Source organism: Canis lupus, chromosome 33, assembly GCF_003254725.2.
Source record: "Canis lupus dingo isolate Sandy chromosome 33, ASM325472v2, whole genome shotgun sequence".
In the NCBI taxonomy this organism is placed as follows: domain Eukaryota; kingdom Metazoa; phylum Chordata; class Mammalia; order Carnivora; family Canidae; genus Canis; species Canis lupus.
In genome coordinates, this window is record NC_064275.1 from 30,881,571 (window position 1) to 30,899,414 (window position 17,844).

General features: G+C 35.2%; 1 protein-coding gene across 8 annotated transcripts in view; it reads left to right on the top strand.

Moving 5' to 3' along the window:
• Positions 1 to 17,844, top strand: part of ACAP2 (ArfGAP with coiled-coil, ankyrin repeat and PH domains 2) — a 131,228-nt gene that overhangs the window by 67,487 nt on the left and 45,897 nt on the right. For all 8 annotated transcript variants that reach the window (XR_007408047.1, XR_007408048.1, XM_049105559.1 and 5 more), the window contains exons 5-8: positions 9,134 to 9,192; positions 10,292 to 10,475; positions 14,273 to 14,317; positions 16,426 to 16,521. Coding sequence is in view for 6 of the 8 variants with exons in the window: in XM_049105559.1 (XP_048961516.1) it covers positions 9,134 to 9,192; positions 10,292 to 10,475; positions 14,273 to 14,317; positions 16,426 to 16,521 (384 nt within the window). In the remaining 2 variants the exon portion in view is untranslated. The remainder of the gene's footprint in view (positions 1 to 9,133; positions 9,193 to 10,291; positions 10,476 to 14,272; positions 14,318 to 16,425; positions 16,522 to 17,844) is intronic.

The following is a 17,844-nucleotide window of genomic DNA, read 5'->3' on the forward strand; positions in this document are numbered from 1 at the left end:
TGGCCCAGTGGGTTAAGCATCCAACACTTGATTTTGGCTAGGGTTGTAGGATTGAACTAGGAGTCTGCTTGAGACCCTCTCCCTCTCCTTCTCTATCATACTCACTCATGATCTTTCTCTCAAGTAAATAAGTAAAATAAGTAAATCTTTAAAAAAAATTCAATGAGTCCACAGCCATAGCTTCTATATAGATTTTGGAAAGGACAGGAATGATTGTGTCCTGTAGAATTATAGAAGAGGGTACTATGGTAGCTGAATAATGTTTGAATGGATGACAAAGACTTTAAACTACAAAATTTATACTTTGAGCCATTGGGACCTAAGTGGTAGGAGCTGGAAACTTTTCAATGTCAACTATGGATGTGTAGTCTTCTTCCACTAACCTTCCTAGAATACTGTTTGCCATGTGTAAAGTGCATCTCAGCTTTCATCCTTTCCTGAAAGCAGGTGAAATAGTGTTGTTTTAACTGGATTCAGACATGAATGGGGAATAAATGCGAGTATAAGCCATTGGTTTTAAAGATTTATTTATTTATTTTAGAGAGAGAGAGAGTGAGAGAGAACAAGTGAGGGACGGGGAGAGGGAGAGAGAGAGAATCCTCGAGCAGAGTCTCCACTAAGTGCAGAACCTAATGTGGAGCTTGATCCCATGACCCTAAGATCATGACCTGAACTGAAATGAAGAGTCTGCTGCTTAACCTACTGAGGCACCCAAGCACCCCAAAGCCATTGGTTTTAAACAGCTATATGTTGTTTGTGCACCATAGTCCGATCCTTTTTCATTTTTTAAAAAAGATTTTATTTATTTGAGAGAGGGGGAAAGGGAAGGAGCTGAGGGAGAGGGACTGGTGGACTCTGCCAGAGCTCAGAGCCTGAGGCAGGGCTTGATCTGACAACCTGAGATCACGACCTGAGCTGAAATCGAGAGTTCTATTTAAACAACTGAGTCATCCAGGTGCCCCAAAGCCATTGGTTTATTTTTATTTTTATTTTTATTTATTTAAAGATTTTTAAAATTTATTTATTCATGAGAGAGACACACACACACAGAGGCAGAGACACAGGCAGAGGGAGAAGCAGGCTCCATGCAGGGAGCCCGACGTGGGACTCAGTCCTGGGTCTCCAGGATCAGGCCCGGGCTGAAGGTTCTGCTAAACCGCTGAGCCACCAGGCAGGGCTGCCCAAGCCATTGTTTTCAAACGGCTGTACATTTTCTGTACACTAAAGTCAGATCCTTTGTATAATTAACAGGTTAAATAATGTATTGTTGATTATTTGTTTTATGTACATGTTGCTAGGAATAATACTGTTAATTTCCAGAAATGGAACTGAACCTTAGCTTTTGTGTTGGTGGCTTCCCTCACCCTCCGAATCTCCCACTGTGGCTTTATTACACTATTCCAGGTTTTGTGATATAGAAACAAAAGAGAAGACCCGAGATGTATTCAGTTCTGAGGATAAAACCATATTTTTTTGGTCTAAAGCCTAGGTAAAGTTTTTGGGTGGTCCTGAGCACTTTAGATGAGATCTGGATCAGAATCTGCAACTAGTGAAGATAGTAGAAGGCAACACAAGGGAAATGGGGAAATCAGATAAAAGGTGAAAACTTAGGAAAGAGTCTTACAAACTTTATTTGGTAGCTGGCTTCCAGGAACACCCACAAGGCTACTTTTATTTCATTCTCTAGTTCTCTGTAGAGCTTTTTATGTTCTGCATATGAAAAGGACTGCTGTGAATTCAGCCTCAGGCAGAGTACAGGTTAGTGACTAGGAAATGGGACCAACGGGCAGCCCTGTGGAGAAGTTCTCCACAGGAAGATACAGTAGTTAGCTGGAGGTGACCAGGTGGCATGCCACTGGCCAGTAGGAGACCGCTCTTTACTCAGGTGCTTTTGCATTAACACTGTACTTTTCGCTGTAATAGAGGTGTTGAAGATATGTTGCCTAGATAATTGGCAGATTCCTAAAATACTTCTTATCCTTTTCAAATGTATTTAAATTTAGTTTAGGGTAATGCTGTGTCTTCAAGGATGTAGATGGTAATGTTTCTATGGTTGTAAAACAATGACAGTGCTACAGGAAAACATTGTGTTTTTTCTCTCTGGAATACATTAATTTTTTAGACAGCGTTATTGAGGAATAATTTATATAAACAGCGTATTAAAGTACAATTTTGTACATGTTGACATATATAAACCTCCATGTCACCTGAATGAACAAAGTTTTCCTTTGCCACTTTGTGATTCTCATTTCTAGTCATTCGCTGATCTGCTTTCTATCATTATTGATTAGTTTGGATTTTCTATACTTAAATGTATAGAAATGGAATCATTGTATTTTGAGTCAATAGTGTTATGTTAATCATTAATCCATTCTGTTTTATTGCTTAATAGTTTTTACATTGTATGGATATATCATAATTTTCATTTGCCTGTTGATGGATATATTAATTATCTATTGCTATATAGTGGATTACCCCAAAATTTAGTGGTTTAAAACAATAAACATTTATCATCATGGTTTCTGGGCCAGGAGTTTTTAGAGAGGCATAGCTGGGTTGCTCTGACTTGCTGTTAGGGTGTTGGCTGGGCCCCAGTCAGTTGAAAACTTTACTGGGGCTGGAGGATCCAATTCCAAATAGGGCCATGCACATGGCTCTTGGATTCAGGCAGGCCTCAGTTCCTCCCAAGGAGCCTCCTCCCTGGGCTGCCTGAGTGTCCCTGCTACCTGCAGTGTGGTTACTCCTTAACAAGTGATCCAAGAGCAAGGGCAAAGAGAAAGCTGCAATACTTTTCATGACTTAGTCTTAGAAGTCACACATTGTCACTTCCTCCATATTACCATTTGGTAGAAGTAAGACACTATATGACCAGCCTATTCTCAAGGTGAAAGCATCAGACTCTACTTCTGAAGGGAAGAGTGTTAAAAAATTTGTGGACATTATTTTAAAGCCACCACAAGGAACATTTGAGTTGTTTCTGGGTTTAGGCTATTACAAAATAAGGCTGCTTATAAAAATATATGTAAAGTTTATATAGATATATGCATTTATTTCTTCTGTAAATAGCTAGGAGTAGAATGGCTAATTCATAAGGTAGGATTATGTTTAACTTTTTACAAAACTTTGTAAAGTGAAGACTCTACAAAGAAAAAACATCGCTAAGAAAAATTAAGGGAAGAAAAAAACTTATTTTATTATTGTTGTTTATAATAATAATGTTAATATTGTTTCCTGTGTTAAAGTTCTAAAAAGTTTTAACTTCTTCAAAGAAATTAAAGAAAACCTCCCCAAATTTGGAAATTGTTTTCCAAAGTTGGTTATATATTTTACAGCAGCCAGGTATGAGAGTTCTACTTGCTTCAGATGATCAACAACTCTTGGTATGGTCACTTTAAAAAAATTTATTGTAGTGGGACACTTGGGTGGCTCAGTGGTTGAATGTCTGCCTTCAGCTCAGGGCGTGATCCTGGGGTCCTGGGATCAAGTCCACATCGGGCTCCCTGCAGGGAGCCTGCTTCTCCCCCTGCCTGTGTCTGTGCCTCTGTCTCTGTGTCTCTCATGAATGAATAAATAAAATTTTTAAAAAGTAATAAAAAAATAAAAATTGATCATAGTTTTAATTTTCCTAATGACTAATGATGCTGAGCATTTTTAAAAAGATTTAAATTAAAAGATTTATTAGAGAGAGAAAGAAAGCAGAGAGAGTAAATGAGTTGGTGGGGGCAGAGGGAGAGGGAGAAGCAGACTCCCTGCTGAGTAGGTAGGGTCAGGTGGGGACTCCATCCCTGAATTCTAGCGTCTCTGGGATCATGACCCTAGCCCAAGGCAGACTTTTGAGCCACGCAGATGGCCTACTGAGCATCTTTTTTTGTGTTTATTTTCCATCAGCATATCTTTGGTGAAATGTCAGATATGTTGCTCACTAAAATTTTTTGGATATTTAAAATCTTACTACTTAGTTGTAAGAGTTCTTTCTATATTCCAGATGTGTCTTTTGGATAATTGTTTTGCAGATACTTTCTCCCAGGTTTTGGCTTGTTTTTCACTTTTATAACAGTATCTTTTAAAGAGCAATATTTTAAATTTTGATTGTCAATTTATCATTTTCTTTTATAGTTTTCTTTTTGTGTTCCACCAAGAAATGTTTGCCTAGTTTATTCTGTGTTTAGATTTGTGATCCATTCTGAGTAAATATTTCTGTATGTTGCATGGTGGAAGGGTCAAATTTTATTATTTTTTTGAGCATATGGCTTGTCTGTTGTTTGTTCTAACATCATTTGCTCAAAAAATTATCTTTCCCATATTGGCACCTTTCGAAGGCAGCTATGCTCATCAGTATACCACCAGCACCACAGTGTTGGTACCTTTTGTCTAAAAAAAGCGTGTGGGTCATTTTTGGGTTCTGTTTTGTTTCACTGATCTTTTGCCTGTCTGTTCTAATACTACAATAGCCTCGATTACCGTAGCTTTCATAGTATGAGTCCTAAAGTCAGGTAGTGTTAACTATTCCAGCTTTGTTCCTTCTTTTCAAAATTGGCTGGGCTATAGAACACCTAGAAGGTTTTTTACATTTTGGTATAAATTTTAGAATCAGATTTTCACCTTCTAGAGAAAATCTTTTTTTTTTTTTTTTTTTTTTTTTTTTTTTTTTTTTAGAGAAAATCTTACTGGGATTTAGAGTGGTATTGCATTGGATGTATAGATCAATATGGTGAAAATTGACATCGTATTAATACTGAGTCTTGAAACCATGAACACAGTATATCTGCATTTAAGTTTTCTTTAATTTCTCTTGGTAATGTTTTGTAGTCCTAACTGTAGAAGTCTTATGTATCTTTTGTCAAATGTATCCCTAAGCATTTCCTATTTTTTGATGCTATTGTAAATGATATTTTTTAAAGTTCAGTTTCTAATTAGTTGTTACTGGTATATAGACATAGCACTGATTTATGTATATTGACTTTTTTTCCTGAGGCCTTGCTAAATACCAACAGTCTGCTAGACTGTACTAGTTCCAGTAGAGTTTTCTGTAAATTTCGTAGTATTATCTATGTAGCAAATCATATCATCTGTGGATAAAGAGTTTTATATTCTTCCTTTTTAGTATTTTCAATTTTCTTGCTTGATTGCACTGCTAGGATTCCTAGTACTATGTTGAATAGAAATAATGACATTCTTGCCTTATTCTTGATCATTGCTGATAAGAAGCTTTTCACCACTAAATATGTTAGGTTTCTCATATGTGCCTTTTATTAGTTTAAGGAAGTTCCCTTCTATTCTTGGATTCCTGAGAATTTTTTTTTTTTTTCAGGAACGGATGTTGGATTTTGTCAAATACTTTTTTGTCTCTGTTGAGATAGTCATATAGTTTCTTTGTTTGAATTTGTTAACAGGGTAAATTATAGTCATTAATTTTTGAATTTAGTTAAATCAATCTTGCATTTCCAGAATAAATCCCAATTAGTTATGATATGTTGTCCTTTTTATATGTTGTTGTTGTTATATATCATTGTTATAAAGAATTTTTGCATCTGTGTTCATGCGGGGTATTGAGGGCTCCCTTATCTCCATATCCTCACCAACACTTCTTGTCTTCTTGGTACTAGCCATTCTGACTTGTGTGAGGTGAGAGCTCATTGTGCTTTTGATTTGTATTTCCCTGATGATGAATGATGTTGAGCTTCTTTTCATGTGTTTGTTGGCCATTTGTGTGTATTCTTTGGAAGAATGTCTACCTAGGCTCTCTGCCAGTTTTTAAACCAGATTGTTTTGTGTATGAGTTCTTTTTTTTTTTTTTTTTAAAGATTTTATTTATTTATTTGAGTGAAAGTGAGAGCAGCAGAGATCACAGAGGGAGAATGAAAAGGAGAAGCAGACTCCCTATTGCTGGGGAGTCCAATACGGGGCTCGATCCCAGAACCCAGAGACCATGACCTGAGTTGAAGGCAGATGCTTGACTGAGCCACCCAGGCTCCCTTGTGTAGGAGTTCTTCATGTATTTTGAGTATTAACCCCTTATCAGATATATCATTTGCAAATTTCTTTTCCCATTCAGTATATTGCCATTTTTTTAAATTGATGGTTTCCTTTACTGTTCGAAAGCTTTTTAGTTTGATGTAGTCCCGTTGTTTATTTTTCTTTTGTTTCCCTTTCCTGGAGAGAGAAATTGAGAAAAATATTACTAAGGCCAATATCCAAGAATTTACTGTCTATGTATTTTTTGGATATTTATGGTTTCGGGTGTCTCATTTAGGTTTTTAATCTACTTTGAGTTTATTTTTGTGTGTGGTGTAAGAAAGTGGTCCAGTTTCCTTCTTTTGCACATGGCTGTCCGTTTTCCCAACAGGATGTGTTGAAGAGACTGTTGTCCTTGCTGTACATTCTGCTTCCTTTGTTGTAGATTAGTTGAGTAGGAGTTTATTTCTGGGCTCTTTGTTCTGTTCCACTGATATCTGTGTTTGTTTTTGTGCTAGTACCATACTGTGTTGATATTTTGTAGTGTAGTTTGAAATCTAGGGATTGTGATGCCTCCAATTTTGTTCTTCTTTTGCAAGATTACTTTGGGTCTTTGAGGTCTTTTGTGGTTCCATACAAATTTTAGGATTTTTAATCCTAATTCTATGATAAATACTATAAATTAGCTTTATGAATTTTGACAGACTCATACGATTGGATCTCTATATCACTATCTATATGCATGACAGTTTCAGCAACCCTAAAAATACCCTTATGTTACTCCTTTGTTAGTACTCTTCTACACTCCTTGACCACTAGAAATTACTGATTCATTCTTCATCTGTATAGTTTTATCTTTTCCCAAGTGTGATATAGATGGAATCATATGGCTTGTATTGTAGCCTTTTGAAGATGACTTGTTTTAGTTAGTTAAATCCATTGAGATTCATCTATGTTGTTGTATGTATTAATAATAATAATATTAATAATAATAATTAATAAAACGGTTGTTCCTTTTTATTGCTGAGCAGTATTCCATGATGGATGTACCATAGTCTATTTCTTCAAGGACATTTGGATTCTTTCCAGTTTTTGGCAATTAGGAACGGAAGTGCTATAAATATTTGCATACTGATTTTGGTGTAAACCTAAGTTTTTCTTCTGGGGCAAGTACCTACAGTGGGTTTGCTAGGTTTTATGTAAGTGTAGCTTTAATTTTATAGGATATGGGAGTTTTTTTTTTTTTTAAGACTTTCTTTATTCATGAGAGACACAAAGAGAGAGAGAGACAGAGACATAGGCAGAGGGAGGAGCAGGCTCCATGCAAGGAGCCAGATGTGGGATTCGATCCCAGGATCCTGGGGTCATGCCCTGAGCCAAAGGCAGACACCCAGTTGCTGAGCCACCTAGGCGTCCCTGCCACCCAGGCATCCCAGATATGGGAGGTTTTTAACTATAGATTCTATTTCTTTAATTCTGTTTAGGTTATTGATTTCTTATTGAGTGAGCTTTGGTAGTGTTTGTTTTTCAAAGAATTAACCCATCTCGGTTGAATTTATAGGCATTAAAATTATTCTTCAATTCCTTTGATTATCCTTTTTAATATTTGTAGACTATGTGGTGTTGTTATCTCTCTACTTCTTGATATTTGAAGTGTTTTTGTTGTTGTTGTTGTTTTAGTGTTTTGGGGAGGGACAGATGGAGGAGGAGGGAGAGAATCTCTAGAGGCTCCATACCCAGCATGGAGCCAGGGATCTCACAACCCTGAGATCATGACCTGAGCCAAAATCAAGAGTTAGACACTTAACTGACTGAGCTTGAAGTTTGTGTTTTAAAAGTTTTCCTTGGTCGCTTTGACGGTAGGTTTATCAACTTTAAAGATCTTTTGAAAGAACTAGCTTATGGTTTTGTTGAGTTTTGGTTACTGATTTTGTTTTCTGTTTAGCTGACTTCCAGTCTTCTTTCTTTTCTTCTTCTTTTTTTTTTAAAGATTTTATTTATTTATTCGTGAGAGACAGAGAGAGAGAGAGAGAGAGAGAGAGAGAGAGAGAGAGGCAGAGAGACAGGCAGAGGGAGAAGCAGGCTCCATACAGGGAGCCCGACGTGGGACTCGATCCTGGGTCTCCAGGGTCAGGCCCTGGGCTGAAGGCGGTGCTAAAAGCTAAACTGCTGAGCCACTCAGGCTGCCCCCACTCTTCTTTATTATTTCCTTCTGCTAATTTAGATTTAAAACTTTGGGTTTAACATATTACAAAAAACCATTTTTTTTTCTCTCTGGAAGTAAATTGTCAGATTTTTGAATCCTGTAATACTCAATTCAGGTGGTGTGTGTGTGTGTGTGTGTGTGTGTGTGGTGTTGGTATCTAGGCAAGAACATGACACTTTGCTAGTAGCAAGATTTCAGAGACAACGATATTGGTACTGTTTTTAATGAGGACATAGGAGTTTCTTTTTGTTTTGAATATTGATTTTTGTCTGTTCATCTGACATCTGTTTCAAACTCTGAAGAGTATCTGTAAATTATGAAAATAGTCAGAATTTCCATGACAAGCCCAGTGAAATTTCCTACACATGGAGCTCCTAGAGTTTAATATGTGGAATTATTTAACTGGGGCAAAATATTGTCACGAAGAATAAAATTGTATTCTTGTTTTCCAGTCTTAGCAGTCATGGAAACTAAAGGACTATATCACGTTTACTTGAATTAAGAATGTAAAATATTTAAATCCCTAGGTCTTCCCAAATGAGTAACCTCTAACTAAGATATAAGGCGGTTCTGGAGTAGTTTTTACTTGATGTGTTTTGATATGTTAAAGTAAAGAAATTTCTGTAGTAAATGAAGTAGAATTTGTATTACTCTTTCAGGTTATTTTTCAAGGCTTGAATTAAAATCGAGAAAATAATTGCTCTGTTGTTTGAACATTCTATTTAAATGGTAATGCAGGTTTGATTTTCCCTGTAATTAGAAATAAAATTATTTTTTAGCCAGATGGAATTGGCTTGAACATCAGTTTCAGTTTCTTTTTTGAAATGCTTATTTTTTATGTAGTTTTCAATAAGAAATAGAAGTGTTATTAGAATTGGGGTACTGGTGGAAGGATGTGTTATTTATCAACCTACATGAAAATTATTTTTTGTTTACTTCTCTGATTGTTTTATGTTACATTTTATCTTTTAGATCCTATTTGATCAAACTCAGAGATCAATTAAAGCACAGCTTCAGAACTTTGTTAAAGAGTAAGTCAATTGCAGTGAAGAGAAAAGCAACCAGTTAATGATCACATCTGGGAGTTGGTATCTTTTGAGAGGAATTTTATGGGTTATGATTTATTGAAAATATTGGAGTTTTTGTTTGAAATTTTGGTTTGTGAAGTGTATATTGCATTTCTTCCTGAATTACTATGTAAGGGAATCAGATTTTGTGCCTTTCAGGGAATCATTTATACTATGAAATTTGTATTAGGATACATAACTACGATTGTTATAGATTAAAAAATAAAATAAATTAATTACCTTTCAAAATCAAAGCAGACTCCAAAAGTGGTTGAAAATACTATTTCTTATTATAGTGGACGCTAAGTTTTCCATTGTCTCAATATGATATTTTCTTTGAAGAGAAGATAATAGAATGTTTGAGAATGAATCATGAAAGTGCATGCTTTTTGCAACATGTGAGCCTTTTGTGTCACATTCATCCCATCTTATACGTGAAATAAAATTAAACTAGAAATAAAAACATCTGAACTTTCCAGAGAGGAACATTTTCCTTTCCCACATTGATAATTCAGTTTTTCTCTTTTAATTCCTGACTGAGGAATATATAAAACTACAGATAAAGTTGCTTATGATGCAGTATTCATGATAAATTACAGATGTTATAAGCTATAAAAAAAGGCACATCTCATGAACATAACACACTGCTGTTTAGTAGGTTAGAATTTGTTGTCCCGTTAGTGATGTGTCAGAGATTCTTTCCAAATAATAGACTAACATTCAGAATCTCCTTCTAGAGTGTATACATGAAAATTTATGGCTTCTTACAAAGGGTTTAAAGTCTTTATCAGGTCTACTTTATTATTATTATTATTAAGGTACTTAACTAAGATGACTAATGAATTAAGGATTTCAGATTTTCAGAATACTGAAATGGAAACCATTACCCTTTATGTGTTTACAGTTCTTTGACCAAAGATTATATGTGTGTTTTAAGAATATATTCATGCCCTTAAGCCCAATAATTTCCCTCAACAACAACAAAAAATGATATTTCTTAAAGTATGGTTTGTAGCTCAGCCATAGTAAGATTTATGGAAGTTTTATTATTTTCATTTTTTAGAGATCTTAGAAAATTCAAAGATGCCAAGAAGCAATTTGAAAAAGTCAGTGAGGAAAAGGAAAATGCATTAGTAAAAAATGCTCAAGTACAAAGAAACAAACAGCACGAAGTTGAAGAGGCCACGAACATTCTGACAGCAACAAGAAAATGTTTTCGACATATAGCCCTCGACTACGTACTTCAGGTATATTTATTATATGTTTTCCAAAAATACTTAACTAAACATGTCATTACTTTTGAATTATTTTACTGAAAAGACTAATGCTGTTTCTTTGAGTTTAAAATTAGGCCATCATCTTTTATGAAGGTTTTTCACTTGTCTGTGTATCTGTGTATGTACATATATATGTGTATACATGTGTCTACCTTTGGTTCTGATTTCTTCCCCTTTTCATTTCACATGATACTTTCTCCCATTTTTAAATGTTGTAAAAAGCATTTTTAATTGCTGTATTTCATTCTGTGGAGTGGCTGTGTTAATTTAATTAATACTGATTATCAGACATAGTGTTGCCAGTTTCTACTGGCAATAGTGAAAATACTTTACAATAATTGTAAATGATAATGACATCTTTCTTTATAAATCTTTTGCCACATTTCTGATTATTTCTTTAGAGTAGATTTTTAGAGGTACCAAGGTATATCATATTGCCAAATGAAAAAATTTCTAGAAATAGTGTTCTCATATTTGCTTTACATGCTGGTTTTTTTTTTTTTTTAAAGATTTTATTTATTTATGCATGAGAGACACAGAGAGAGAGAGGCAGAGACACAGGCAGAGGGAGAAGCAGGCTCCATGCAGGGAGCCCGACATGGGACTCGATCCCCGGTCTCCAGGATCAGGCCCTGGGCCAAAGGCAGGCACTAAACCGCTGAGCCACCGGGACTGCCCCTACATGCTGTTTTTTAAAACTAGAGATCAGTATCTGTTGAGTTGCCTGCAGATCTTCTGGTCTTCTGTATAATTGAAATCAGTTTGAATATGATAGGTCTCCAAAGGGATTCAAGAGACATGAAAAGTGAAGGAACACATAAGTTATTTCACGTATACTTGATGTGTTCCTATATCAGGATTTGAAAAACTTTAAAGTTTAGGGGAAGTTTGTCTAAGTCTCCTTTTACAAAGCGGCAGTAAACTCCCCAGAGATTGTTGACTTAATAGCAATTACAGATCATTTCTTTAAAAAAATACATAAATAACCATATACAAATTAGTGATTAAAAACTACTTGGGTAACTTTGCAAAACGGTAGAAAGTGATTTTTTATTTTTTAAGTTTCTATTCAGTAAGTGGGAAGTTAAATTTTAAAAAATGAAGGACATTCCATTTATTAATGAGAGTCTTGTAGAATGGAATGGTCTGTGTTTCCTAGCTATCTCCCATTCACTCCACTTCCTACAGTGGTGTGAGTACTGTCTTCCTATCCCATTCCACTGAAATAGCTCATGCTAAGGTCTTACTCATTAGATACAATTTAATTTTTAACCCATTTTACTATTGTGTTTCACTTTTCAGAGGTAGACCACTCTCTCTTTCTTGAAATACACTTTTGTCTTGATTTATCTCAAACCAGTTTTAGGTTGCATTAACTTGTATTAAGCTTCTATTTTCTTATCTTTCATTAACTTTTGTTTCTTTTCAGTTTCCATGTTGGGCTTCTCTCCTTTGTCCAACTTTCCAACTGCTTTTTCAGTGTTTCCTCTTTGGTCTTATTCTTTTTCTGATCTTTTGAATTCCCTGACAGTCTCATGTCCTTAGCTTGAATTACTGTCATGTATAGATGAGAGAATCTATTTTTCTCAGACATCTCTCTTTTTGTATCCACAACTGAAAATTGTCTTGTTCCAAATGGCTTCTTTCTGCCTTTCCCTAACTGAATGGCGACACCTCTCACTGAATCCTAGAAATCCACAAAGAGAATTGCATCAGATAATCTCATTCTCAGCTGCTGTATCAGAACTGCCTTAAAAAGTTCTGTGTACTGGGGCACCTGAGTGGCTCAGTTGGTTGAGCATCTGACTCTTGATTTCAGCTCGGGTCATGATCACAGGGTCATGAGGTGGAGCCCTGAGTCAGGCTCTGCCCTGGGTATGGTGTTTGCTTGGGATTCTCTCTCCCTCTGTGATCCACACCCCCACTGCCTGCTGGTGCACTCTCCCGCCCTCCTAAAAAAAAAAAAGTTCTGTGTACTCTTAAGTCTGCTCTTTCTTACCCCTGCTGCAGCACTAACACCAGTCTGTATTGTTTCCTGCCCTCTTACCAATTTGTTCTGTTCTGTGGTCAGTTACACAAGTTTATCTGGGCAAAGTGAATCATTCTTGCTTCTGCTTCCTCTGTTTTGTCATAACATTATCACACACATTGTTATTAAAGCAGTCACATTTATTGCAATTATTTATCTATATGTCTTTTCTATAGGTTATATCCCTTCCCTTAGTCCAGTGGTTGAAAAATAAATTATCCATTTCCTCTGATGTCCATCCAACAGTTTTACGTTAGGACCTGCACGTCCCCCAGAACCATTATCTTGTTTGATTTTTCTGATGAGAACTCTTGTGTCTGTTCAAACTGTTGTTTGAATAATAGGTTATCCGCAGCCTCTACTTTTACTTAGAGCATTTGAAAGTTAATATTTTAGTTCTCAAAACTGAATAGGCCTTGAAACAGACATACAAAGGAAGTTAGTGCTTCCTTAGGCATAGTTATTTGGCTTTTTCTTGGTATGTTTTTAGTTTTCTGATCAGTGCTTTAAATTATCTTATAAAACAACAGGCCAAATATTCAATGGGAAGAACATATCGAAAAGGAAAATACTCTGTAATCTTTGGACAATATTAGCAAAAAATGAATGACTTTTTTTGCATAAACATCTAATTTCATTAAGTTGATCTATGAGACAAAAATAAAATATTTGCTAGGGATTTCTAGAGTTGGGAGAGATATGCCACAAAGGCAACTTTTATAATTTACTGGTCTTTCAGTAAGTTCAGTCTAATTAAAATATTATTTAATGTCTATTAATTTGGTTAACAAATATTGAGTCCTCACTATGTACCACTTGAGGAATGCAGCTGGGGATAAAGTAAGACCGTGATCTTACGGAGCTCACACTTTAGCTGTGGAAAGACATAAGTAAATAAGAAAATATAAGGTAGTTATGAATGCTATAAAGAAAATAAATAGGGTTGATGTACTAAAGAGTACATAGGGCCTCCTCAGACCTTTCTGAGGAGATAGTATTTCACTGGGGCCTGATTAGTAAGAGGTAGCTTTGTGTCTATCTGGACAGACAATCATGACATGAAGACAGAACAACTAGTTTGCAGGTGTTGAGGTAGGAGTAGTTTTGGATTGTGGTTGTAACATAGAAAGAGGAAAGTAGTAGAAAACTAGGTTACAGAGGTGATCATCACAAAGGGTCATGCGGGCTATAGGAGGAAGTTGGAAGGTTTTAAGTTGGATATAGCATAATCTTATTTATACTTTGAAAAGATCACTGTTTGCTGTGTGGAGAATGGATTGTAGAAAGTCAAGAGTATAGAGAGACTAGTTAGTAGGCTATTGTAACAATCTAGAAAGGATGAGATGGTGGTTGGTCGTGGTAAAAGTATTGAGAAAAGTATTGAGAATTTGCAGTAAGGATATATTTTGAAGGGTCTAGATGAGCAATTAGGTAAGGAGAATGGGGAAAGAAGAAATTCTAAGAAATTCAAATTTTTATCAAAGTGATAGTTTTATCACTACAGTATTTATGACTTATACATGGCCAGTTTTTCTTTGATCTGAAAACAGATGAGTTTCCTTGGTATGTTTAACTGTTTTTGCAAAACGTTGGTCAAAGGGTGAAACACCTGAATTTTGTTTTTATTTACTTTTCTGGAAAAGTATCAAACTATCAGTAAGCAAAGTTTACAATGTTACAATGTAGATTAGTTTTTAAAATAATGCATGAGTGATTAACTAATTGTATTTTCCCTCAGATTAATGTCCTTCAATCAAAAAGGAGATCAGAAATCCTAAAATCAGTAAGATATTTATTGAAATGACGTTTTCAATATTTTAATATGATCTAAGTGTACCTATGTAAGTGTTTAAAACAGCATCATGTGTGTGTATCTATATGTGTGTATCTATATGTACATGTATTTATTCCAGGTTCATAATTAATCTTACAGATCTTTGTATACTTCTTATGTCACTTAACCACTTTTTTGTTTACTTCATGTTAGAGTTATTTATGTTTATCTCCTCTATTAACACACTGTGAGTGCCTTAATATTGACATTTAAATATTTGAGATTGAAGGCATACATAAATTGTATCATTGGGAGAATTTTTCCTCAGGGTTATTGATGATGTATCAACCTTTTGGTTTGTTCTTTAGAATGCCATTTGAAAATAAATGGTATAAAATGTGAGAATAATGTTTTTCCCTGATCCTATATGCCCATTTTTTTATTTGACCTTTTTTTTTTTTTTAAAAGCCAACAAGTGGACAGGGGATGGTAGTGGTATGACACTGCACTCTTTCATATTTTGAGAACCTTAGAGATAATTTTTCCTCTTTGTTCACTGAAGTGTTTTGTTTTTTTCCCTGGGAGGGTGTACCTAAATTGCTTTTGGTTTTTGTCCCCACCTAGCATTTCCCTAAATTCTATATGTATGTTATTACTTATCAGGTAACGCTCTTTACCTGCACTTCCTTTTCCAGATTGAGAGTAATGTATGTTAATTGTAGAATATTGGAAAGTAAAATGCACGAAGAAAAAAAATTAAAATACTTATGAATCTTACTACCAGGGGAGAACCACTGTTAATATCTTGGCATATATTCTCATCCTTTTTCATCTCTTTCTGTGTGCATGTATGTATGTAAATATGTATATGTGTGCTTTAAAATTGCATTTAATTTCTTTAAACCAAATGGAAATCATTGCTGCATATGTTTTTAACTTCTTTTGTACAAATCACCATGTGTCATTAAATGTCCTTTATTTAATGCTGACTCTGCTGGCCATGTAGAATTCTATCACATGAATCTACTGGGGGTAGGCAGCTTTTTTTGTGAAGGTCCAGGAAGTAAATATGTTAGGTTTGCAGATGGTGGTGTCCGTGTTGTAATTACTTAACTGGGATGTTGTAATGAGAAAGCAGTCGTAGAAGACAGGTAAATGAATAGCATGACTGTGTTTTAATAAGGATTTTTCTTATGGACATGGAAATTTGAATTTCATACAATTGTCACATGTCATGAATTCCATGTCTTCTTTTCATTGTCTTTCAGCCATTTAAATGTCTAAAAACCACTGTTAGCTCATAGTCATCCAAAAACAGATGATAGAGCTGGATATAGTTCACAGATTGATTGAATATGCTAAAACAGATGCCTCATCTTGCTAAAAATAAACATGGATGTTTGGAAGATTCTTTCACTATTGTGATTGAATTAAATTTGTAACCATTTAAAAACGACAAATAAAAATAAGGGTGATTTTTCTCTCACAAATAGGTAAAATGTAGGGAAACCTGGAAAAAATCTTAACCTATTAGCAACATTTTTGGATATTGGGAATGAATATACAGAAACCTCCATATTGGCAAAGTCTGTTGACTCATTTCAGTATCTTGATAAAGAAAATGAACATTTTTCTACTTTGGGTTGTGTTTGGTGATCCTAATAGGTATATAAAGTATGATTGCTTTATTTTGAGAGCTTCATAGTTCCCCTTCTAATCTTCTAATATTTTATTTGCAACTTAAAGTTTTGCCAGTGAGTTTGGTTGAAAGGCATATAGATATTTTATATTGTACCTGGGAAAATGGTGAAAGTATTAAGAACTTGATTCTTTTGGTTATTACCATATGAATTTTGATCGTCTGGATATAATCTAAACAACTAAAACTTGGGGCATCTTAAAAATGATAAACCACTTGGAGATTTCTTTTAAATATAACTTATTCTCACTTCACAAATACTTCTGAAATACTCTTAAGAAAAGTGACTCATTTTTAATTTTAAGTAGTCTTGACATTTTGGACTCTGATGGAATTTTTAAACTGATAAGATTTTTATAAAATTTCAGAATATCTAATAATTGATTTTAAAATGCTAAACTTTTTTTTCTCTTATTAGATGTTATCTTTTATGTATGCCCATTTGGCCTTCTTCCATCAAGGATATGATCTATTCAGTGAACTGGGGCCCTACATGAAGGATCTTGGTGCACAGGTAATATCGTACTGTATTGCTGGGTTCTGTGTTATACAGTGCTATCTGTATTTTTTTCATTGAGATATGATTGACATACAGTATTGCATTAGTTTAGGTATATAAAATACTTTGAGATATATGTGTGTATAATATTATTATTATTTTTTAAAGATTATTTATTCAGAATGAGAGAGAGAGAGAGAGAGAGGCAGAGACACAGGCAGAGGGAGAAGCAGGCTCCATGCAGGGAGCCCGACGTGGGACTCAATCCCGGGTCTCCAGGATCACACCTCAGGCTGAAGGTGGCGCTAAACTGCTGCGCCATCGGGATTGCCCTATGTGTGTATATTAATACACACACACACGTGTGTGTGTGTGTGTGTGTGTGAGTGTATAGTCAAATGACCACCTCAGAAGTGTAGTTAACATCTTTTAGTCCACAGAGTTAAACATTTTTTTCCTTGTCTTCAGAACTTATAAGATCTACTGTTTAGTAACTTTGAAGTATACAGTATAAGAAGCATTAACTATAGTCACCATGCTGTACATTACATTCCCAGGACTTATTTATTTTATAGATGGAAGTTTGTACCTTGTGACCCCCTTCACCCATTTTGTTCACTCATCCCCCTCCTCCACCTGATGTGGGGCTCTGTTCCCTGACTTGTAGAACTTAATCTATTGGAGGAAATGAGCAAGTTACCAAACTATTACTCCCTGTGCTAAATGTCCTTTCTGAGTATATAAGTTGAGACTAAGCTCATTTGCATGTGATAAATAGAAACTTTAAAATAGTGGTGGCTTCAACAAGATGGAATTTTATTTCCATATGTAAAGCCTGGTATGGTTGTCACTTGCTTTGTAGGGATGCAGGCTTATTATATATTTTTTATTCTACCTCAAGGTTCAAAGTGGGTGATCAAGTTCTAGTCACCATACCTACATTCTAGCTAACAGGAAAGGGGAAAGGAGAAAGATGCATTCTCTCTCTTTATTGATATCTCCTGGAAATTTTAGAGTTACTTTTGTGCATCCTAATGGCACAATGGCTACAAGAAAAGCTGAGAGATACAAACTTCATGCCAGATAATCATGTGACCTACAAGAATTTGGGTGTTGTTTTGTTAAGAAAGAAAGAAAGAGATTGGATATTGGAGGATATCTGGCTGTCTCTACCACGTAACAGAGGATCAAAGAGGTATATAGGGACATACATCTAGGACCTGTAGCCCAGACTTGGGAGGAAGACAAGAACTTCCTCGGCTCTAGGGATCCCCCACATTCTGTGAAGCATTATGTTGCACCCTCATCTTACATTAAATATAATTTAAAACAAAAGAG